The sequence below is a fragment of the Leptopilina heterotoma genome, unplaced genomic scaffold (assembly GCF_015476425.1).
Source record: "Leptopilina heterotoma isolate Lh14 unplaced genomic scaffold, ASM1547642v1 Lhet_51, whole genome shotgun sequence".
NCBI lineage: Eukaryota > Metazoa > Arthropoda > Insecta > Hymenoptera > Figitidae > Leptopilina > Leptopilina heterotoma.
This window is the reverse complement of record NW_025111110.1, coordinates 1048965-1073947: the sequence shown is the minus strand read 5'-3', so window position 1 is coordinate 1073947 and position 24983 is coordinate 1048965. Positions and strand designations below refer to the sequence as shown.

At 22.8% G+C, this 24983-nt stretch overlaps 2 protein-coding genes across 3 annotated transcripts; one reads left to right on the top strand and one right to left on the bottom strand.

The window, feature by feature from the left end:
* The first annotated feature begins 433 nt into the window (after positions 1-433).
* LOC122507713 (multiple coagulation factor deficiency protein 2 homolog) lies at positions 434-12640 on the top strand. 2 transcript variants are annotated; one of them, XM_043620569.1, is made up of 6 exons: positions 434-559; positions 3976-4137; positions 11522-11673; positions 11759-11845; positions 12226-12380; positions 12507-12640. In XM_043620569.1, exons 3-6 carry the CDS (start codon positions 11522-11524, stop codon positions 12638-12640), a joined length of 528 nt encoding a protein of 175 aa, XP_043476504.1. In that variant the 5' UTR covers positions 434-559; positions 3976-4137. The 2 variants fall into 2 exon arrangements, with proteins under 2 accessions (XP_043476504.1, XP_043476505.1); XM_043620570.1 differs by lacking the exons at positions 434-559; positions 3976-4137 and having other exon boundaries at positions 11475-11673.
* LOC122507711 (ribosomal oxygenase 1) lies at positions 12636-19784 on the bottom strand. Its single transcript, XM_043620567.1, has 6 exons — positions 19651-19784; positions 18247-18842; positions 17851-18128; positions 15081-15810; positions 12905-13097; positions 12636-12787 (listed from the first exon to the last, which is right to left on the bottom strand). The coding sequence occupies exons 2-6, from the start codon at positions 18840-18842 to the stop codon at positions 12716-12718; spliced, it is 1869 nt and encodes a 622-aa protein (XP_043476502.1). The 5' UTR covers positions 19651-19784; the 3' UTR covers positions 12636-12715.
* Positions 19785-24983: the final 5199 nt, after the last annotated feature.

The window sequence follows — 24983 nt, the reverse complement described above, 5'->3', positions numbered from 1 at the left end:
TGAAATTTATGGAAATATTTAAAAATATTTGAATTCATCTGAGGAATTCAATTAAAATTGTTTTGAAAATAATTGAATACCTTCAAAGGATTTTAGAGTGTGAGGGACAGAAAAAGTGAATGAATGAAAGAACATTCAAATTATTATAGTTAATAATTTGCAGTTTGACGAAAAAATTTTTAATTTCCGGTTAACTTTAATTCACGGCTATTTTCCGGTTATCCTGAACAATTTTTTTTTTCACCCTTATTATAGTAGACACTCTAGCGAGAGAGAATGAAAAAAAGCCTATTTCAATTACGAAAAAAAAAGAAGAACCCGGGTAGATCTATATCATCCCCTAGATTTTCAGAAAGCCAAGTGGCGCCACATGGAGAGAAAATAGAAAACGATACAAGGCTGAATGAGAAACATGTTATTTAGAGCTTTTAGAGCAACTCTCAAAATACGCAAGCTCCAAACTAAAACGTCGATAAACGTCGAAATACCATACCCACAGTCCCGGGAAACACAGAAGGAGGATCGAAAACCCATTTTTTGCCCCATCAATACATACAGGGTGAGTTTGTTATTTTTTTTCTTTTTAAAAAAAGAACTTTTCTAACTAATATTTTAAGAGTGATTAAAACTATTGAGATTTTTAATTAGGGATTGAATAAAAAGCTTTTATTTGAGGGGGATATGTAAACAATCTAGATGTAACAGGTTCGACTAAAACATAACCTTGTGAGTTTGTATAGTATATAGAAAGGACGAGAGAGAGAGAGAGAGAGGGTGAGAGTGAGAGAGAAGGAGAGGGGGATGAATCATGTAAAAGCATTCCTCATACAGCATCCCTTATTTCGAGATTAATGAACGCCGATAGTCACGACGTCTGGTTTTGTGGCGCGAGTTATTTGAAATGATCAAATGTAGTATCAAATTTCACGACATTCGACAAGGGGATTTATTAATTCTAAAACTTATCTCTACTTTTCCTTTTGTATTTATTCAATTATTCATTCTATCTTTCATCGAAAACAAATGATAATCTAAAGTGAAAGTATTGACATTATAGAAATTGTTTCAAAAAAAAAAGATATGTACCTACAGTTAATTATTTAAAAGTTTTTATTCGAACTACATCCAGAGAAAAGATATATTTGACTCAGAGCCAATTAGATTTTTTATTATTTATAATTTTCTGACAATTCTTTCTGTCTTTCCGTTGAGAAAATTTTTTTTTTGGTAATAATAAAAAAAAAGACAAATTTATCTTTTTTGCAAATCATCAAAATAAATTTGCTTTTAAAAATTTGAATTGTAAATGTAAATGTAAATTTACAAATAGAAATTTGTAATAATTTGAAATAGATTCCTAGATTTTTTTTTCTTCTTCCTAAATTTTCTGATAATTGTTTCTCACTTTCATTTCAACAATTTCTTTGTTAAATTTGTCTCTTTTATTCAATTAATTAATATAGTTTTGCTTCATAATTTAAATTTGCAAAAATTTTTAATAATTCGAAATCAATATTTATAGTTAATTCCCTGATAATGTTTTCTCTTTTTCTTTATAGAACAATAATTGTAGTAATTACATCATTTGAATTTGCAAAAATTTGTAATAATTCATATAATTGTTAGATTTTTTTTTCAATTTTTGACAATTTTTTCTAGCTTTCTTTGTGAAAAATTTTGTTAAAAATTATTTTTTCTTTGCAAATAATCAAAATAATTTTTACTTCTTATTTAAATTTTGTATAATAATTCGAAATAGATTTTTCTATTTAATTTTCTTTTAATTTTTTCACTCTTTCTTTGTGGAGAATTTTTTTAGTAGTACATCTCTACAACAAATAATCAAAAAAGATTTGTTTATTAATTTGAATTTGCAAAAATTTGTAATGATTCAAAATTGTTAGATTTTTTGTTTAATTTTGCGAAAAATGTTTCTCCTTTTTTGGAAAATTTTTTTGCTTAATTGTCTCCTATGTTTATAGCTTTTTCATATTTTTTTTAGAGTTTTTAATAATTTTTGCTTCTTGATTTTAATTAGTAAAAATCTGTAATAATTTGATATTTTATAAAAATTTTTGACAATTGTTTATCACTTTTTTATAAAAAAAATTTTCGCCAATTTGTTTATTTTGAAAATATTCTAAATAACTCTGCTTCTTAATTTTAATTTGCAAAAATTTTTTAATTTTATTGTTTTCTAATATATTTTATTTGGTTTGAATAGAATTTTATTTTGCTTAAATATACATATTATATATTTTATGTATGTCGAATAAAATTTTTATTTAAAACAAATAAATACTTTAGTAGATTCTTAGACAAATGTACTTTTCTATACTTGATTTAAATAAATTTTTCCCTGGGTGAAAAAATGAAAGTATTTTTTTTTTCCATAAAAACTTTTGCTCTTCTTTTTAGAACTTTCTAAATACATATATTAGAAAAAATGCTAAAATGAATTTGAAAAATAAGATCTTTCTTTAAATTAAAATTTTTTAATTTTGAAATATTTCGAAAAAAAATTTACAAAATTTTATAAATTTTCTTAATTTACAAATTTGGTTAAAAAATCAATAACTTTTTACGAATTCATAATAAGAACCAAGAAACTAAAACTAAAAAACGGAAACTATTTTGATTATTTTCAAAGAGACAAATTAGTAAAAAAAAATTGTTTTCGGCAAAGAAAGTGAAAAAAATCAGAAAACTAAACAAAAAAGTCCATTGTAAACAATTACAAATTTTTATCAATTTACATTAAAAAACGAAAATTATTTTGATTCTTTGGAAATGAGAAAAATTTGAAAAAAAAATTTTTATAAAGAAAGCGAGAAACAATTTATTGAAAATTAAACAAAAAATTTAAATATTTCAAATTATTACAAATTTTTAATAGAAGCAAAAACTATTTTAATTATTTTCAAAAAGAGACAAATTTACAAAAGTTTTTCTGCAAAAAAAACGAGAAACAATTATCGAAAAATTAAATAAACCAACAATCTTTATTGAATTATTACAAAATTTTTGCAAACTTAAATTTATAATCAAAACTTCTTGATTTTTTTTTTGCAAAATGACAAAGTACTTGCATAATTTTTCAACAAAGAAAGGGAGAAAATTTTTTAGAAATTTTTACTAATTCAAATTAAGAAACAAAAACTATTAAAAAAACTTTAAAAAAATATGAAAAAGCTATAAACAAAAGAGACAATTAAGCAAAAAAATTTTCCAAAAAAGGAGAAACAATTTTCGAAAAGTTAAACAAAAAATCTAACAATTTTGAATTATTTCAAATTTTTGCAAATTCAAATTAAGACGAAATGCAGAAAAAACATTTTCTATACAAATCGAGAAAGAATTATTAGGAAATTAAACAAAAAAGTGAATCTTTTTTAAATTATTACAAATTCAAATCAATAAGCAGGACTATCATGATTATTTCCAAAAGAAGCAGATTACCATACAAATTTTTATCTGCCAAAAAAGCGAGAAGCAATTATAAGAAAATCAGTAAAGAAATCTAATATTTCACATTGGAAATTTTTATTTGTAAATTTAAATTTGAGTTTACAATTTAAATTAAGAAGCAAATCTACTCTGATTATTTGCAAAAAAAATTATCAAAACGTTTTTCTCACCAAAGAAAATTGCACTGACAGAAAAATGTATTTGATTTAACTAATCAATTAATTGACTATTATCAATTAAATTTTTAATTGAATCAAATAATTTTTATTTGAGTCAATTAAACGATATTTGCTTTAAACATAGAAATTATTCGTTCATATACCATTTAATTGATTGAAATAAAAATTATTTGATTCAAATAAATATCTATTCTATAATAGAAAAATAATCGTTTATTTGAATCAAATAAATTTTTTTTCCAGTGCATAGAAACCAATGATGAAAAATTGAAAAGGAATGAGAAATAAGAATTGAAAAAATTCTAAGAAAAATTCCATTCTGTTTCAGAAAATTGGAAAAATTAATTCTCGACACCACCTCAGGAAGAAAAAGACGAAAATTAAACACCTGAATAATAGCCAGTGTAGTGTGCAGTTTGGCATTTTTCAAGTGAAGAGGAAGATCCTGGAGCATAAGTAGATTCGGGCACAGTGGTGAAAGGCGACACAGGTATACATATGGGCTCTCTATCGCTGAATGGACCAAATGATATAAATTATTTATAGATTTCGACACCCGACGGGGGCGGACGTTCTGTTCCTATGCTGGGGTGCGTAGCCCCCGGGGGGGTCCACTTGCACCAAAAATCCCTCGGGGACCCCTCAACATATGCATTCTCGTCCAAGCCCTCTGTAAGCTCATAAAATTGATTCCTAAGTACCGCATACTCGCGAGTGCGAATTGACGTCTCTTGACACCTACACTACTGTTACATATATGAACATCTCATTCTCTCTCTCTCCCTCTCCTGACAAATGTCTATTATTCACGTATGTTTTCCACTTTTATTATGGTAGAGTCTGTAGTCCAAACAAAGTCATTAACATCTAATGAGACATTATTATTACAACTCTAAAAAAGTCGCTCTAGAACAAAAAATAATTTTTAAAAAATTTATTTGATTTAAATAACCAATTACTTGAATCAAAAATTTTTTATTTAAATCAATTAAATACTTGAAGATTTAAATTATTGGTTAAAATACAATTTGATAAAAACTCTTCAGGGCTCGGATCGACTTTAAGACCCAAAAAAGGTCGCTTTAGTCGCATAAATTCACAACAAAAGTCGCGAAAAGTCGCATGAATTTTTAGAAAAAACGATAAAAAAAGAAGCATGAAATTATAAAAAATGGCAAAGTGTTAATGGGGTTTTATTAGAATTGAGTGTAGAATGTGACAAAATATTGTTATGAAAATTATTTTATTTGTATAAAATATCAAGAAAATTATCAATCCTCCAAGTCAAATATTAAAATTTAAAAACACAATTTTAACATTTCGACAAATATTTTATTTGTAGTTTCTTTTATTTGCAATGAGACACAAAAATAATTTTTAATCGTAATAATTATTTTTTTAAGCAAAAAAATACTTAAATGAATCGAATAATCGGTTTGATTATTATATATTTAAAAATTTATTTTTTCTATTATTTTTTATTATTTAAAAAAAAATTTGATAAAATTGAACGCAAACATGTAATTATTTTCATAAATAATAAATATTTCCCAGGAATTCAATTATTTACAAATTTTTTATTAATTTCTTCGCAATAATTCCATTATTTTCATAAATAATAAAAAAGTTTTTAAGAAATTGAATTTTTTTCATAAAAAATAATTAAAAATTGTAGAAAATAATAATTGAATTAAAATGATGAAAATAAAAAAATGATAAAAATTTTATAGGAATTCAGTTATTCACAAAATTTTTTTAAAAAATTTCTTTGCTTTCTTTAATTAAATCAATTATTTTCATAAATGATGAAATTTTTTACAGTGATTCAATTATTTACGTAAATGTTATAATTTTTTACTGGGATTTAATTATTTTTATAAATAATAAAATTCTTTTCAGGAATTCAAATATTTTTAGAAATAAAAATTCTCGTCAAACTTTCAATTATCTTTATAAATAATAAAATTCTTCTCCGATATTCAATAATATTCAAAAATTTTAATTATTTTCAAAAATTCTCCTCAATTCTATGATTTTCAATATCTACTATTTTAATAAAATTTTCCACAAGAATTTAATTGTTTAAAATAAATTTTAATAAAATTTTACGCAAACAATTAATAATTTTCATAAATAATAAAAAGTTTACAGGAATTAAATTATTAAAAAAATTTTTTTAGACACTTCTTCGCATTAATTTAATTATTTTCATAATAAAAACAAATAAAAAATTTTTTAAAGCGATTCAATTATTTTTAATGCAATTTTAATCCAATTTATGGAAAAATGTAATTATTCTTAAATTTATTTTCCTTAAAAAAGTCGAAAAAAGTCGGAAAAGTTGCACAATCCGAGCCCTGATTATCAAATAAATATTTACTTGAATCAAAAATTTTTTATTTAAATCAATTAAATATAGTATTTGCTGCAAATACTTAAATTTTTAGTTAAAAAAAATTTGATAAAAACACTTCAATAAATATTTTTTGATTTAAGTAAATATTTATTTTATATAGCAAACAAGTAATCGATTATTTGAATCAAATAAATTTTTTTTCAGAGTATTAGTGAGAGAATTTTTACTTTCTATTTAAAAAAATTAAATTTTTAATTCTGATAATTTGGAAAAAAATTGATTTCTAATATTTAAAAAATATTTTTGAGACTAATATTTAAAAAAAATGATTCTAATAATATTAGAATCAGAAATGTCTTAAATATTGTAATCAAAATTTTTTTTCTAACAGCTGATTCAAAAATTTTTGTAATTTTTTTTGTAAATTTGGTCTATTTAATTTTAGAATAATTATAATTTTAATAATATTAATAAGAATAATTAATCTAATATTATTAAAATCAAAAAATATTTTCAAATAGAATTATCAAAAATAATTTTTTAAATACGTATCAGAATCAAACAATTTTTTTTGCAAACATTTAAATCAAAAATCTTTTCTTTAATATGTAAAAAAAAATTTTTGATTCTAATAATATTAGAATAATAATTATTTAAATAAATTTTGTTATTAATATTATTCTTCATATTTATTATTAATATTCGAATATTTAAAAACACTTTTTGATTGTAGTAATATTAAAATCAAAAAATTTTCTGAATTAATTTAATAAAAGATTTTGATTTAATGTTTGAAGGAAATGATTTTTGATTCATTGATAAAAAAAATTTTTTCGTTGACTTGAGAAAAGATTTTTCATTCTAATAATTGAAAAAATATTTTTGATTTTAAAATTCAAAAACAAATTTTTTAATTTAATATTTAAAGAAAATAATTTTTGATCCTAATATTTAGCAAATTTGAAAAAATATAAATTCTTCAATATAGAAGAACGAATAAACAAACGACAAAAAAGTTCATTGACATTATTAGTGTAATTTGAAAATTTCCAAAAGTATTTAGTGTTTGTATCGAGCGTTTCATATGACCCCAAACTAAACGAGAGTCAAGGTTGGAATATTCTGGATAGTGGAGTACCAGACACCCGAAATTTTTCAATTAAAATTTAATTTAAGCCATAAGATTTATGACTTCGGAAAATTATATTTCGAAACGATAGACAGTAACAAGCGAAGATTTCTATGAAAAGTATTTAAATGCGTATTACAAATTTCTCCTAATTTTTCAGAACCAGTTTCTTGAAAATTTGAATTTCGAAAAAGAAATTAATTAATTGTAAGAAAAATTTTCTTTTTATTTTTAAAATTGCTAATTAAAATAATTTTTAATTTGGAAAAAAATTACTAACTAAAATGGATTTTAACTTGAAAAAATAGCTAACTGAAATCATTTTTATTGAAAAAAAAATTGCTAACTAAAATAAATTTTGATTTAGAAAAAACTGCAAACTAAAATAATTTTTGATTTCAAAAAAACTACGAACTAAAATCATTTTTAATTTATTTGAATAAAATTGCTAGCTAAAATAATTTTTAATTTGGAAAAAAATTTCTAACTGAAATAATTTTTGATTCAGAAAAAATTGTGAACTAAAATAATTTTTGATTTCAAAAAAACTAAAACTAAAATAATTTTTAATTTGAATAAAATTGCTAGCTAAAATAATTTTTAATTTGGAAAAAAATTTCTAACTAATTTGAAATTTAAAAAAAAATTGCTAACTGAAATAATTTTTGATTCAGAAAAAATTGTGAACTAAAATAAATTTTAATTTAAAAAAAATTAATCTGAAAACTTTATCTATTTTTCTTTATCCATTTAAATTGAATATTTTACAGAAAGAAAACATTTCTTCAGCTTAAGAGAAATTTATATAAATAAAATAAAATTATCCAGCAAAAAATAGTGAAAAAAAATTACGTTTAAGTAAAGAAAAAATTTGCTAGACAATTAAGTATATTAATTACAAAAAGGTTTTCTTGTTAAAAATGTTTCCGTTCTTTCAAAGATGAAACAACGTTTGATCAAAGAAACTTCACTCCGACTAAACAAAAAATAAAATTGTCCCTTGGTAATACTTTCAAAAAGAAAATTTCTTTACAAATTTTCCCAAATTAAAACTCAAATTAATCAAAATTTTCCCAAAAAAGAAAATCACTACGTCACCAAATTTTAAACCGATTTCCAAAAAAATAAAAAAAAAATGTCAAATACAAAATATTTAATTTCCCGCAAAAAATGCAAAAATATCAACTTGAATTGATTTGACAAGCTCTAAATAAAAAAACAAAGTATTTACACTTGAGAGTAACGATTTCTAAAGTACATACTTGAAATTTGAAACAAAATTCGAGATGTATTCTTGAATTTGATGCGATGTGTGGAACCCCCCCAGAGTCCAATCTAAATCAATGGGCTTGTGGGTAATCGCATAATAATTACTACGGGACCCCCTCTACCGTCCCATCTGTCGAGCAAAGAGTTTTTGCCCCCAAGAGAAGGAAAGAGAACAGGACATTGGACGAGAGAATCGTTTCGAACACGACCCAGCAGCAGGTCCTATTGTAATTGTGCACTGTTCACAAAAAATATCGTGTGGGGCCTTTTTGAGTTACTGAATTTGAAATTCTTCCGATTTCCATCGTTGCATAATAACCGATATAAAAAAAAAAGAGCCGATTAATGAAAATCAATGCTAACTCTCCATGAAAGAAATTTGAAACCCCTCTGAATTGTCATTAGATTATAGATTATAACAAAGAACTAAACTTTGTTCTTTATTTCAATTTTTGTTTGCGGTATTTTGATTTTCATTCAATCAGGGTTGCCACAAAAATTTTAATTTAGTTTTCTCTAACATCCAGAACAAATTTTCAAACTTTATCCCTGTTTCCTCTAAAAAAAATATTTCAAATAGAGTTCAATTATAAAAAAAAGTTAATATTTAGAAGCAAACAATTAATTTGAAATTTTAAATGTGTAAAATTAATTAATAATTAATTAGTAATTAATTTAAAAATAAAATTAACTATTGTTTTCCCCAATTTTCAGACATTTCAATAAAATTATTAAAGAATTAAATTATATAATTATAAATTTTATTAAAATAAAATTTTAGGAAATTTCAATAATTTCAAAAATTTTAATTACTTGTTTCTAAAATCCAATTATTTTTCAAAAAAATACAACTGAAATGTTTTAGAAAACTAATTCTGACTTCTTGCAATATTCAATTATTCGACAATTATTGAATTTAAATTCTTTGAAAATTTCATTTTTGTTAAACTCTAATGAAATTATTTAAAGGGAGAGTTGACCAATAGTTTTAACCCTATATAAAGAAAATAGTTTAAATATTCCATAAAATTATTTTTCTAGTTTTATTAGTAATCTGATTATTTACAGTAATGCTTATAAAATAAAAACGGTCAGAAAATATTTTAACTCTTTTCTAATTTTCATTTTTCCTAAAAAATTAGTAGATTTTGAAATTCATGCAAAGTTTTGTAGAAAATAAATTTTTGTATCCACAAAAAAATTACCGAATGGAAAAATTGATTTTTACTATTTTTGAAGCATTTTTTTAGAAAAAAAACTTTGTTTTCAGACTGAAAAAATTTAAAAGAATACTATTGTTATTCAATTTTTTAAATTTTTAAATTCATTTGTTTATTTTTCTAACTACTTTCAGATCTCAATTTGTTTGCGTTAAAAATAAAAAATATAAACAAAATTTATGACTTGAAAAAATTAGAAAAATGAACAAATAAATATTCAAATAAAAAAATTGTTTTTCAGTCTAAAAATGAAATTCTTTTCCGAAAAAAATGCTTCAAGAAGAATAAAATTCAATTTTTTTAAAAAAATAAATTAAAAAAATATTTTCTAAAAATTTAGGAATTGACTTAAAAGTCTATGAATTTTTTACGACAAATAAAAATTCAGAAAGGGTCAAAATATTATCAAACCATTAAATTTCACTGAAAAAATTACTATGAAAACAATTTTATGTAATTTAAATAATTTTCTTGATAAAAATTATAGTTAAAAATATCAAAGAATCCTCTCCATTAAAAATTTTCAATTACTTTTAAAGAGTCTTAGGAAATTTCAATTATTTTCAAAATTTCAATTACTTGTTTTTAAAATTCAATTATCTTTCCAAAAATTTGCACTAAAATATTTTAGAAACTTAATTTTGCAAAATTTTCATAAAAAAATTTCAAAATTAATTTTTTAAACTTTAAAATTAAAACCTTTTTAAAATTGACAAATTATCAAAAATTGTTATTGTAAAAATTTTTAGAGATTATTTTTAAAATAAACATTGAATTAGTATTAATTTCTTGTCAACTGAAATTTTTCAAACTTTAAGCATAAAACTTGAAATTAAATTATTTCTGAAAAAAATTTCGGAAATAAAGAATCAAGAGAAAATTCAAGATTTTTTAAAACTTTTTCAAAATATTTTTAGACACCAAAAACCAAAATTTTTTGTAGTAAGTTTAGAAAAGTCTGTTATTTTTTCAGAACTTTTCATAACATTCCCTGACATTTTTCTGATTTCCCTGGCAAATTTCGTTTTTCCTGACTTTTCCCTGACCTGTGGCAACCCTGTCAATGTCAAAGTTATTTTAGAATTATAATTTTTAAAAAGTGAAATAGGTTTTAAAAATTCAATTGTTGATTATAACTAATCACAGTCGGACAAGAAAAGATTTCTGGAAATTAAAACAAAAATGTTTTCGTGAACAATTTCGAGAAAATTGAAAAATGTATTATTTTATTTTTTAATTAACCACAAAAAATGATTATAAGTAATATTAAAAAAAATTAAACTGATTATTAATCAATATTAATATTTATTGAAACTCAAAAAATTATAATCACAATTACAATACGTGATTACATCAATTCTGTTTAACGTATTTATTATTTTAAATGCTAATTGTTGTGTAAATAATTATATATTATTTATTTATCATTGATTAATTTAGTTAATATTCTTTTTCCTTCATTTTCTTTACTATTTTTATTGTAGTTTTATTTATTTTTTATTATAGTTATTAATAATTAATAAAGCTAATTCACTTTATTAAATTTGAAATACACATAATTACTCCTACTGCATGAAGAATTTTTTATTTTCTAACTAAAATAAAAGCTTTTCCAAAGAAAACTAAGGAAATATTTGTAAAATTGACAAAAGCTATGATTCCAAAGAATTACCTTAATTGTTTAAAATTATTATTTATTTATTAGTTAATTATTTGAAATTCTTTTAATCAGTTAAAAATCATTTTTAATTTTTCCAAATTTCGTTTTTCTGTCCAACTGTGATTGATATAAATCATTTTTGTTAAAAAATAAAAGAAATTTATGAAATTAAGAGTAAATCACTTACCTTTTTTGTCTTTTCAAAATGTAAGCTCAGAATTCGTTGCTTTGTTGATGTAGATGCTCCTGTTGCTTCTGATCAGTCTTCACTCTGGTATTGCACTGGGATTTCGGGGCCCGCATCATCCACAAAGTAGCGTTTCGCATCATCATTACGCGCCTCAAAAGGACATTAAACTCACGCAGGATGCTCAACTACTTCATGACACCTCGTACGTCATCATCTTCATACAATCATAATAAATTTGTTAAAATTTTATTTCACAATAAAAAAAAATTTTAATTCAATTTTTCTAGTCACTTGAAAGAAGATATGGGTCCGCTGGCGGATCAATTAGATTTATCTAACTTATCTGATCAGGAATTGGAATTTTACTATTTCAAGTAAGTTCATTCATCACAATTTTAATAAGAATTAGCTTTCTTAAATTGCAAATATTAAAAATTTAAAATAAATATAATTACTCAAATTTTTAATTTTGAAAAATGTGTCAAAAAATTTAATCATTGAATTAAATCTATTAAGTGAAATTATTGAATTTTTTTTAGACGAATAAGGATTCGTCTAAAAAATAGAATTCAATGACTTTTCGATAAAAAGAAAATAGTTTTTCGATATTAAATAATAATGAAATGTAAAACAATTAAATACAATAAAAATGTAATAAGAATATTGCAACTAAATAATCTGTAAACTAAGGACAAATTTCTGACCAAAGAGTTTAAAAAGTAAAAATAAAAAAACTGACAAACTTACATTTTAGACTCCACGACATTGACAATAATACAAAGCTCGATGGTCTAGAAATTCTCCATGCCATCCAGCACACTTTTCATGAAGATGAGAATGAAGGAGAGAAGAAGGAATTAAGTGATTACCCACCCAAAGAGGAGGATAGTGAATTGCCTTGGATTATAGGTAAGGAAATCTGTGGAAACACGAAAAAATAAAGAATTTAAATAAAAATCAAAATATTGAAAAACAATCATCAAAATACAGAAAAAAAAATTAAATTACAATTTCTCTGTCTCTTTCTTCTTACAGAACTTATAGACAGGGTTCTCGAGGAGGATGACTTGGACAACGATGGTTACTTAGGATATATCGAATATATGCTTGGTCGACAACGTGACCAGGGCGAAAACAGGGCCTTAAAGGATAAAATTTTAAATATTTAAATACAAAAAAAACATTTATTTTGTACATGGAATTAAAACTTATCAAAACGCCTACAATTTTTTTACTTACAAATTTCAATCATCTCGAGGCAGTGGTCCATCAGTCACTATCAAACATTTTTCCCAAAGATCGTGTACAATGCCGAGCTGACAGAAAAATATCCCAGTTATTTCAATTTTAAATAAAACTTTAAAAACAAAGAAGTTATCTTTTGTAATAAAAAAAAGAGATGAAAAAAGAAGAAACTTGATTATTTTACTCACCTTGACATCAATATCGATTTCGGAATTTGGCAAATCTTCCACTTTAATATAATTCGGATACTGGAGAATTATTTCTTTGATCACAGGTACTTGGTAACGTTCAATCTCGAAAAATTGCGGTTCATGCTCATGATATTCCTTCGAGTTTTCAGTCGAGTAGTAAATCTTGAATGAATCTTCATCCTCTAATAATCTTTTTTCAGAAAAAAAGTAATAATTTGAGAATGTAGATAATTAAAAATACTCTTTCAGGGTTGCCACAAAAAATTTGATTTTGTTCTTCCTGACTTTTATCTGATTTCGAGATAGAATTTTGACTCTTTCCCTGACCCTAAAGAATATTTTGATTCACTCTAAAAATTATTAATTACAAAAAAAAATTCTAATACATTTATTTGAGAATATCTTTAATTATAAAATTATTCAGAAAGATCAATAGTTTTCTTTAGATTCATGATTTCAATTCAATTATTTTTTAGAATTTTTAACTAAAATTCTTTTCTAAGTCAATTATTTTTTTTTAATTTTTGAAAAAATTCTTTAAGAATTCAATTATTCGAAGAAAAAAAAAAAGTTCACAGCCTAAAATAATTCTTAAATCCATGTTTACAATTTTATGAAATTACAATAATTCGAAAATTATTCAATTAAATTTATATTTCAATTTAAATTGAATTTATATTTAATTGAATTTATATTTACATTTATATTGATGAATAGAAAATTCAATTTCGAAAAAATTTAAATAAAAATTTTTCAAAAACTAGCTTTTCCAGAATTTTTAATTAGAATTGTTTCAAATTAAAATTTTTTAAAAGTTTAATTTAAAATCTCTTAAAATTCAATAATTTACAAGAATTGCTACTGTAACTTCTCCAAAATTATTTTCAACACTTCAATTCAATTATTTTCTAGATTTTTTAACTAAAATTCTTTTCTAAATCAATTTATATTTTTAATAATTTTGAGAAAATTCATTGAAAATTCAATTATTCAAAGAAAACCCGAAACTTCATAGCCTAAAATAATTCTAAATCCATTTGTTTACAATTCAATTTTACAAAATTTCGATAATTCGAAAATTTTTTAATTAAATATAATATTCAAAGATTCACCATAAAAAAAAATTTAAATAAAAATTTTTGAAAAACTAAATCTTTGAGAATATCAAATTAAATTAATTTAAAATTCAAATTTTCCAAAATTTAAATATGAAACTTTTTGAAATTCAATTATTAGCAAAAGTTTTAAATGCAACTCTTCTAAACTTCAATTATTTTTTTTATTTAGTAATAAGTAAAATTTTTCTTTAAATAATTTACAACTAATAATTTTTTATAGTTGTTAAAGTATTAAATTATTTAAAATAAATTCAATTTCACATTCTGTAAAGTTCAAAAGTAGAAAAAATATAATATAAGGTTTTAGATTAAAATTCGTAGTGATTTAAAAGTTTATAAGACAAACAAAATGAAATTTAAGAAGAATTAAATCTTTTTAACGTTTCCAAATGTTGCTGGACATCAAAAGCCTAAATTTTATTATGAATTCTAAGAATATATAATATTTTTTCACTACTTTTCATAAAACTTCCTTAATTTTTCCTGATCTCTGGCAACCCTGTATTTACTAATTTAAAACACAATCACAAAAATAATAATTATGAATAAACATGAATGAAACATTAATGTGAAAAACTAATTTCCAACTCAAAATTTAACAAGAAAATCAAATAAAAAATGCAATAATTACCAATAGAAATAATTTCCAATTAAATATTAACAATAATTTTCAATCATATATTATTACACGCAGAGAAGGGTTTTATTTGAACCAATTATAATAAATTCGTATTGAATATTTATTCAATACATACATACATACATTTACCTACATTTGTACCTATATTTACATGTACATACATAGGTACATGTACCTACATTTGTCTCACAGCCATATAGAAATTTACATATTTCAATTATAAAAATTTTATTTCGCTCAAATAAATTTTTTTCATTGAAATAATTTCTTTTTACGAAATAAAATTTAATTGTAGTAATAAATAAATTTCTCTTTCGCTCTCAGGCAAATATACCTTTTCTTCAAGTGTATAATAATAATAATTTCAAATTAGTTTCTCAATTTAATATTTAACATATTTTAATAGGAACATTACCTTATACAGTGCGATCTTAAAAGTCGAATTCTCGTGTCGGGTCGAATGTCAACACGTTCCTCAACAATTCCCTCATTTCTCACGATCCATCCATCGCGAATCACGGAATTACGTTGCTCCTCGTCCCTCAGAACTGGTGGCAGAAAATCGTGAAGATGACCCTTAGCCATTTCATCAACGGCCTCATCGACATCCGCATAATTTATAAGATCATCCAGAAGAAGTTTCGCCTTCTCCAAAAATGCCTTTCGCTCTGAATTTCTATCACTCGAATTAACGTAACCCATAAATCTTGTTGATCCAACGGGTAAACCTTGACGATAGCGATAGTCCAATTTCGATGCTTGAGCAAGCGCCTTGGGCAATAATTTCTCAAATAAGTCTGTCCAACAATTTTTTTGATACACACTGAGTGTAATGTGTAAACTGTGTGTGTCGTCTATTGTCTCTCCCTGATGAATAGTTCCACGGGGGAAATACAGTAAATCGCCTGCATTTAAAACCGTATCCATAATCAGTTCACCAAGTTCTGATTGTTCGAAATTTTTCGACGAAAATCGAGCGAGAAATTCTTCATTACGCGGTTTATACAGTCTCCAACGTTTCTTGCCCTCGATTTGCAAAATAAAGGCTTCAATGTCATCGTAATGCGGGGCAAAACCCTGACTATTCGGTGGAGTGAGATAGGAATTTGCGCCGACAAAGCAACCGAAAAACTCTTGAAGAATTGCTGAGAAAAAAACAGATCAAAACTTTAATTAATTTCAATCGAATTTTTGAAAATTTTAATTATCAGGGTTGCCACAAAAATTTAATTTTGTTTTTCCCTGATTTCCAAACAAAATTTTGAATTTCTCCCTGACCCTAAAGAATATTCTGATTCACCCTAAAAATTATTAGATACTCAAAAAAATGTTCTATTACAAGTATTTACGATTTTGTTTAATTGTAAAATTATTCAAAAACGTCAATAACTTCTTTTTTTAAATAAATATTTAATCAAATTATTATTTTTTCGTAGGAATTAGGATTTTTAAAAAATTCAAATTTAAACCTTTTTAAAATTTAATATCTTCATGTTTTAAAATAAAATAAATTTCCATAAAATTTTTCAAAAAAAATTAAATTACCAATTACAAAAATTTTAATAAAATCCTTCGCAAAAATTCAATTATTTTTATAAATAATAATATTCTTCACAGGATTTCAATTATTTAAAAAAATGTATTAAACATTCGTTGCATGACTTTAATTATTTCCCTAAATAATAATAATAATATTTTTTACAAAAGTTCCTAGAGAATTTTTAAATCCATTTTGTTTACAGTTCAATTTTACAAAATTTTGATTATTCGGAAATTCATCAGTTAAATATTTAGAAAAAACACTACAAATAATTATTTTTTAAAATTCAATTAAACTTTTTCAAAATGCAATTATTTCTAAAAATTCACGCTATAATGCCTATAATATTTAATTATCTAAAATTTTTAATGAAATTAATTTTTAAAACATTTTTTATTAGAAAATTTTACAAGGATTCAATTATTTAAATACAAAAATGAAAAAATTATTGAATAAATGAATCTTTTTCAAAATTGAATTCTCATAAAGAATTTTATAAACAAATTTTTAAATAATTAAACTTTTTCAACGAATTTAATACAATTTTCAAGAATAATTAAATTTTTCGAGGAATTCAGCTAAAATTATATTAAAAATAATCAAAATTCTGCAATGAGTTTTATTATTCATAAAAATAATTGAATTTCTGTAAAAATTTAAAAAAAAAAAATTGAATTAAAATTTCTAAGAAACCTAATTTTTTCACAATTTTTAATAAAATTATTAAAAACTTAAATATTTCATTAATATTAATTTCTTCACAGCAATATTAAAATTTTTTTAAATTCTAGTTTAAAACCTTGTTTTGCTACGCAACAAACCTTTTGAAATTCAATTATTTCAGAAATTGCAACAGTTTATAACTAAAATCTCTTCTAACTTAATTATAATACATGACATCAAAAAAGTTTCTCTAAAATTGAGTTATTTAAAATAAATTTAATTATTTACAAAAATAAAAAAAATCAAGGTATTATTTTTAAATTTATGGGAATCTAAAAGTTTTTAAGGTGGAAAAAAATTCAATGATAATTCAAGCTAAATATATATTAAAAATGTAACTATAATTGTAAATAAATTTGAATTATTAAAATTTTTCAAAAATTTCTAATTAAATCCATTCAAAATTGAAAACTTTTATAAAGTTTCAAATTGAAACCTTTTGAAGTTCATCTATTTATGAAAATTGTAAGCGCAAATCTTTTAAAATTCAATTAATTTTGAAACATTTAAGTAAAATTATTCATTAAATAATTTCTAAATAAGAATTTTATGATAGTTCTTCAAGAATGAAGTTATTTAAAAAGAAATTATTGTCAGAAATTTCATATTCTATAAAGCAAGCAAAAAAGACACCAAAAATCAGAATTTTCTTATGAATTCTAAAAATTTAATTTTTTCAAGTCCTTTTAATGAAAATCCCTGACCCGTGACAACCCTGATGATGTAATTTTAAATTTAAAGTTGAATTCACATTCCGAAAATTTTAAAAAGAAGAAAATAGAAATAAGAATACGAAATTTAGAGTAATTTAAGATTAAGTGTAATTATTAGGAGTTCATTAAACTTTCGAAAATACATAACCACTAAAATAAATAATAAAATTATGTAATTAGAAAAGAATAATTTAAAAAATGTGATTTACCATTCAAGTCATGAAGTTGTGGAACGAAAGTTTGGGGATTCAGCATTCTAATTGAACAATCATTTCCAAAAAAATCCCAAACGATACTGGGTAATGCTCGGCCAGGTGGATTGTGAGTTTCTCTTATTCCATTGGTATACGAAGTTACGTCGAGATTTTTTGTAAATAGAACATGTTGTTCTCGTAAAATAGTGTCCAACATAGGAGTCGAAAGTAGAAATTTATAATAATCCGGATCCTTCCTTTTTATATGTACCGGTTGCTGCTCCCAGGATTGCCTGTAATTCAAAATCAATATTTAAGCACTTAAAGCAATTTGAGAAGAAAATTATATAGAAGTTTAGTTTTAGTTTACATAGAAATATAACTACATATTTTATATAGTTAGCAACTTACTCCAAAAAGTCATCAGCGCTAATCGGCGAAATCAACCATTCAAAACACAATTTACTCTTCTTTAGTGGATTAACACTAAAATCTTCATCATTAGACACTGTTTGTTCTAAAGTACTTTTCTTGTTTTTCAATTTCGTATTCTTCGTTTTGCCCTCATTGGAATTATTTACAGTTTTATGTTGAGCGTTCGAGACATTTTTTGCTTTATTTTGTTTAAGTTGTCTAAGTTTTTCAATTTTTTCCAACTTTTTACTCTTTTCATTTTTTGTCACTTTTTTCAATTTATTTGCATTTTTACTTTTTTTCTCAAAAGTAACAGGTTGTGCTTTTTCCGTTAGTTTATCTACTTTCTTCATTTCTACTGAATCCATGAATTTAAAATCGTTTCCATTATGCTCTATAATAAGTTTTTTCTTTGTAGACGTATCATTGCCATTATTTGTTCTTTTTGTATTATTACAAATACTCGTTACGTTAGTTGGATTCTTCTTTTTATTCTTAACTTTTTTGGCATTCTTTGGCTTTAAAGAATCATCACTCTTCCTCTTCATGGAATAAACCGCAAATGCGGATATTGGCTCTGTGTCGTTAACCATCTATAAGAATATAAATGTTTAATTATTAAAAATATTTTAATTTTTTTATATTCATTATAAAAAAATTTCCACATAATGTTCCTAAAATTTTGAACGTTTAAATGAAAAACGATTTTTTTCTTCATTTGATTTGCGTTTTTTATTAAAAGAATAAATTAAATGTTTAATTTCAATTATTATTCCTTTTTACATAGTAATTTTTAAAAATAATTAAACAAAAATAATTTACTTTATTCGAACGTTGAAAACAGAAAAAATTTCACACGAGAGGAACCGGTGCAGGATTTACAGTTTTGACTCCCTGCCGAATATATCTTAAATTTACACGAAAAATCGACTGGGAACCAAAACTAATGTAAATGCTGTGGGATCTTTCATATTATTCATGGAATTTAATAAGTTTATATTATTATTAATTGAAACATTGTTTGCAACAACTGAAACAATTGTTTTACGTTTTTTCGTCAATCGACATAACCTTAAAAAAAGTTAACAAAATTCTCACTCACAAAATTGTAAATAATACAAATAATTCATAATACAATCATATCACATATATTATTTAAAGAAATCAATAATTATTCGTTAAATATGTATTAGAATGTTTAAAAGTCTAATTATAATTGTGAAAGTACAAAAACACAAAATGAACGTAACAGAAAATTTAGGCGGCATGATTTGCAACCAGAATATCGCAATGTTTGCAGCATTTGAGAAATTAATATTTATTCACTTAAAAACATAGTAAATTAGATTCAGATTTTAGAATTGATCTAAACTTGAAGAAATTGATAAAAGTAATTCTTACCCGGAATGTTTTGATGATTCGTTTATAGTCTCACGCGTCTCACGTGTAGCTCTCGGAAAATTTTTTTCACTGCTCCTTTTTTCCTAACGTGCGCATGCGCATACACTTTTCCTGGAGAGAATTTTTTGAAATTTCAAAATCTGAAAGAAATTTTCCACTTTAACAAAATAAAAATAATAATAATAATAATAATAATAGTAATAAAAATACTAACAAAAAAATAATAATAAATAAAATATGTACATCGATTTCGTCAAATTTGATAAAAATTTATTTGACGAGGGATAAGGGAATATTGTTTTCTAATTGTGATAAAAATTACTCAAAACTTAAATTAATTTTAATGAGTAATTATCAATATATTATCATATATTACAAATTATTCATTATTATTATTATTAATTCATTATTTAGGATTAGTAAAAATTATTATTATACATAATTAATTATTCAAAATAAAAATTAATTAAAATTAATCAAAATTAATTAAATTATTTTTACACAAATTATTAATTTCTAAAAAAGAATAATGTAATATTGTTGGAATAATTACTAATTCGACAAATATAATTGAAATTATTTCTATAATGTAATTTCTATTAAAAATAAATTTCCCTATACAATAATAATATAAAATTAATTAAAAATAATACAAAATACACAAAATTTTCAAATACAAAAAAAAAATAGAATTTTTTTTCAAAGGATACAATAATTTCAGAGAGGATGGAGAGTATCAATATCGAATCGTGACTAAGAATTTCTGGATTAAGCATTTATTCGAATTCTGGCATTAATTATTATTCTAACACACGATTTTATCGACTATACGTAATAATCTAATCTAAAAATTAATTAAATTATGAAGAGCATTCATTTTTTGTTTTGTTTTGTCAGTTCATAATTATTTTTTTTTCTTTTTTTCCCAAAATCATCTCTCTCTCTCTCTAAAAAAAAACGAATACAAATTATAAACAGTAAAAATTGTTTTTTTCAAATATTGTATCATAGAAATACATTTTTTTCCCCAATGAGAGATGATTTTCATTTTTAATAAACTATAAATCCAATATTTTACAGACAACTCAATAATAGAGTTATAATAATTAATTAACAGATGATAATAATTATAACCCGTACTCCGAATTATGAAATGCTATCCATAAGCTCCATTTATTTTTTTTATATACTCCGTGCTGCAACGGCTTATGATTTAATACGAGGCTTACTCCGAGAAATTATTTCATAAAAAGGAAGGTGAACGTCGTTTCATTACAACAAATCGTTCCCAAAAAGAAAAAAAAAATTTTTCTTTCACATCCCAAAATGATACGACATATATTATTATTATTATATATGTAAATATATCACGTATATACAGCGATGTAAAACAGTAAATGTCTTTACACAATTCTTATCATTTTTGTTTGTTTTAATATCTACATTGTTTAACACATTATTATTAATAATGAAACCACCGTTTTTTCACCTTCAATTTCATTATACGATTATAATGTTTTTTTTACCTAAATACAGATGGTAATTTCTTAGTGTACTAGAAAGAAATTTTTTTAATTTTATCTTTATTATAATTCTGCTTCTTTTTTCTTTCTTATTTATTGTATTTATATAATTATAATGGGCATTAAGATTTCGCTTTTCTTACTTATATCGATTAAAATTACTTTTAAAATTTTTAGGTACATGAATGAGACCATAAAGCGTCAACCATTTTTTTTTTTAAAGCGAATTCAATTTTTATTTATTTTAATTGCTAAAAATTTCCTTTTTTGCACAAGAAAGAGGAGAATGCGCAAAAAAAGAGAAAGAAACTATTTTTTTTGGAATGAACTTTCAGAGTTTCTTATTTATATTTTACAAATTATTCTCTCTGATTCTTAAAATTGCATCAACTTTTTAAAAAAAAAAGTAAATTATAACATTTTTCTAAAATTATAAATTTCGAAATTTCACATTTATTTTAATTTAATAATTTAATTAATTTTATAAATTTTCATAATTTTCATAAATCCACTTTTTTTAGGAAAAATTTCGAAATTTACATATTTATCTTTCTATTTTAGAGAAATTAATTTTTTCTTCGAGAAAAAAAATCTGATCGATGAGAGTCCACGTTAAAAGTTATTATTCTTTTTTTTTATTTATTGTCACTCAACTCGAATCCACAAATAATTTTATATCCTTTTTTTTAAATACATCATCTATATTATATAATTTATAAATAAAAAATATAGTTTATATACTTTCATTTTTTTTTATTGCCATTGATATTTTAGTCAGTGGACTCTTATCGACAGAATTTGATATACATTATTAGCGACTTGATTAATATTTTTATTTATTATAGAAAAAATAGAGTATTTGAAAAATAACACCATATTAAGCGTATGGCTTTTGAATACACAATTCGAAATATTGCAATGACATTGAAAAATCGTAGCGAATACAGAGAGAATTGAAAAAAAATTGCAGATTTTTTATTATCTCATTTTGATGAGAAAGATGAAAAACAATTTTTGCTAGAAATTTTTGCTTCCTGATAAATTGTCTAAAAGAAAAATTATTTTCTAAAAAATAAATCTATAAGCCAAGCAAATTATTATCATTATATATATATATAATATGTACCTGTAAAGAGACAAAAAAATAATTAAGTTACATTTTACATTCTTTTCTTGCTTTTTTTCTTTCAACTAAAATCGTAATGCGTCGATTGCGGAAAATTTTCTTTCTGCTTATCGAACTTTTGTTACTTTCTTAAAATTTAGATAAATACGATTACGATTTTAGTGAATTACAATAAAATATCTACAAACTCGAGAAATTGAGAGGACTTAACATCGATTTTTTTTTCATTCTGTTTTCTTTATCTAATGTTATCATAAATATATATATATATAATATACTTTTACAATATTTATAGATGATGCTCATTTAGAATCTAAATTAATTATTATTTTATAATCTATAATAAGGTATGTCATATATTATCTTAAAACTAGTCAATAACATTCTTTACGGATCTCAACAGACATAATTAACTTATACTTTCAGCATGCACATACATGAATTTGTCAATTTTTTTTTCATTATTACCAATTTGTTTTTTTCTCTTGATAAAGAGTACGATGCACGCACCGTTAAATTCACTAAAAATTAATTATTATCATTCATAACCGATTCAAAGGGTCTTGATATTTTTTTTTAGAATTTTTGAAAAATTCCCCCTACACGAAGAGCGCCCAGGCACTTAAATGAGAAATTTTCTTTTCAAAATTATAAACAAATATTATTTTGATTTAAAAAATTTCCATCTCCTCAAGACAATAAAGCAGCAAAAAATTATTCCAAGAATGTTATTAAAAAGAATTATAATAGCGAAATACACTTAATATAAATCAGGAAAAAAAATTTGTTTGTTGAGAAAAAAGTGAAAGGAATTGCAAAATGTAAATATTTAAAGAAAAATCTAAACAATATTGAAAATAATTTGAATTTGTTCCTCTAGAAGAGCTTCTTAAATTATTTAATGTATAATTAAGAAAATATAATTATATAATAATTGTATATTTAAATAATTATTTAATTCAATAATGAAAATAAAAGACCTATTAATATCTAACTAGAAATTTTTTTAAATCAAACACTTTTATCCGTGGACGCTGACATTCTTAAAGCTGACAATTATTATTTCTATATTTCATAATATACTTAAAAATAATTATGTGATTTTTAAAATGAATTTGCATTATTATAATAATATTAAAATCGCCCCTTATTTCATTAAACATTCTTCGCATCGTGCAGAACTGTCTAATCTGTAATTATTATTTTTCACCTCTTGCGCAATTTTATACAAGTAAACTCAACTTTCATTGCAATTCAGTGACGTATAACGGTTAAAAACGCAAATTGATTGATTATAATTTCGATTTTCTTGAAATTTTCTCGATTTTTTTTTAAAATAATGACAAAAAATGATTAATAGTGTAATAATTAAAAAGAGAAAAGGACAATGTTTGTCCAGGCAGTATAGAGAGAAGGGTCTAAAAGATGCAAAATATTTTGCATTATTTTGTTAGTTTTTTTTTTCATTTTATCACAGATGAGTAGCCATTTGCAAGATTTTTTTTATTATTAATATTCTACTTGCACAAAATGACGGACAGTTTATATATTTAAGTCTCGGTGGTTTTTTTTATTTCCTTTTTCTTTATTTTTTATTAAAGCGTATTTCTTACCGATTATTATAAATCTAATTATCATTCTAAATAATCTATTGCATTTTTTGTGATTAGTAAATTCGAGGGAAAAATATTTTATTTATAAAAATAAAATTCAGAAGGAAATAAAAAAATTTTTGTCTCAAACATAAAATTGTTTCATGAAGATTTGATATTCAAAATCATATTCGAAATATTAAAAAATTCAAAAATATTAATATTATTCTGAATATTCAAAATATTGGAAAATAGTTCAGAATTTCGAAAATATTCAGAATTTACAAAGAATTAAAAAAAGCAGAGTATAAAAAAGATATAAAGAATACGACTAAAATATAAATTACGTATTAAAAAAGAAATATACACTATTCAAAAATAAACAAAATTCTTCTAGTATTTTTCAGTTTATGCGCCCGTTATTCGTCACTGCTGTCTTATTTTGATATTCTCTTATTTCTATCGAAAAAAATACTCGCACAAACGCATCATATCAACTAGCTAATTTTGCTTTTCTATAATATAATCGAGTTTCAATCCGGAAAGTAATTTAAGTGTGATTTGAAAAAATCTACTTTTCAGTTAGCAATTTTGCAACCAAAAAAAAAAACAAAACAAAACAAATAAAATTTTTATAAATTCGAAAATTGCAACTAACTTTAAAAATTGTAACAAAATAAATACATAATCAGTTAGAATTTAAATAAAAAGTAGAAATAAATTAAAATGTTCATTTTAAAAATCGACCAGATTAAGAAAATTGAGAGAAAAAAAATTATAAAATTTTTGAAAATCAAAAATTACGAAAAAATATTTTATTTTAGAGAATGTAATAAAAATTGCAGAAAATAATTTTTATTCACAAAATGGATTAAGAATTCAAATGATTTTGATTTAGAAAACTGGAATAAAAATTCAGAAAAATGACTCGAAAAAACTTTTTTTAAAATAAAAATATATTTATAAAAAGTCAATTATATCTATTTAATAATTATATGTTAAAAAGGGAACAAATGTTACTTATTCTTTCAGCAATACTACTCTTGAAACTCATTAAAAAGCAGAGAGAAAGAGAGAGATATAGAAAGAGAC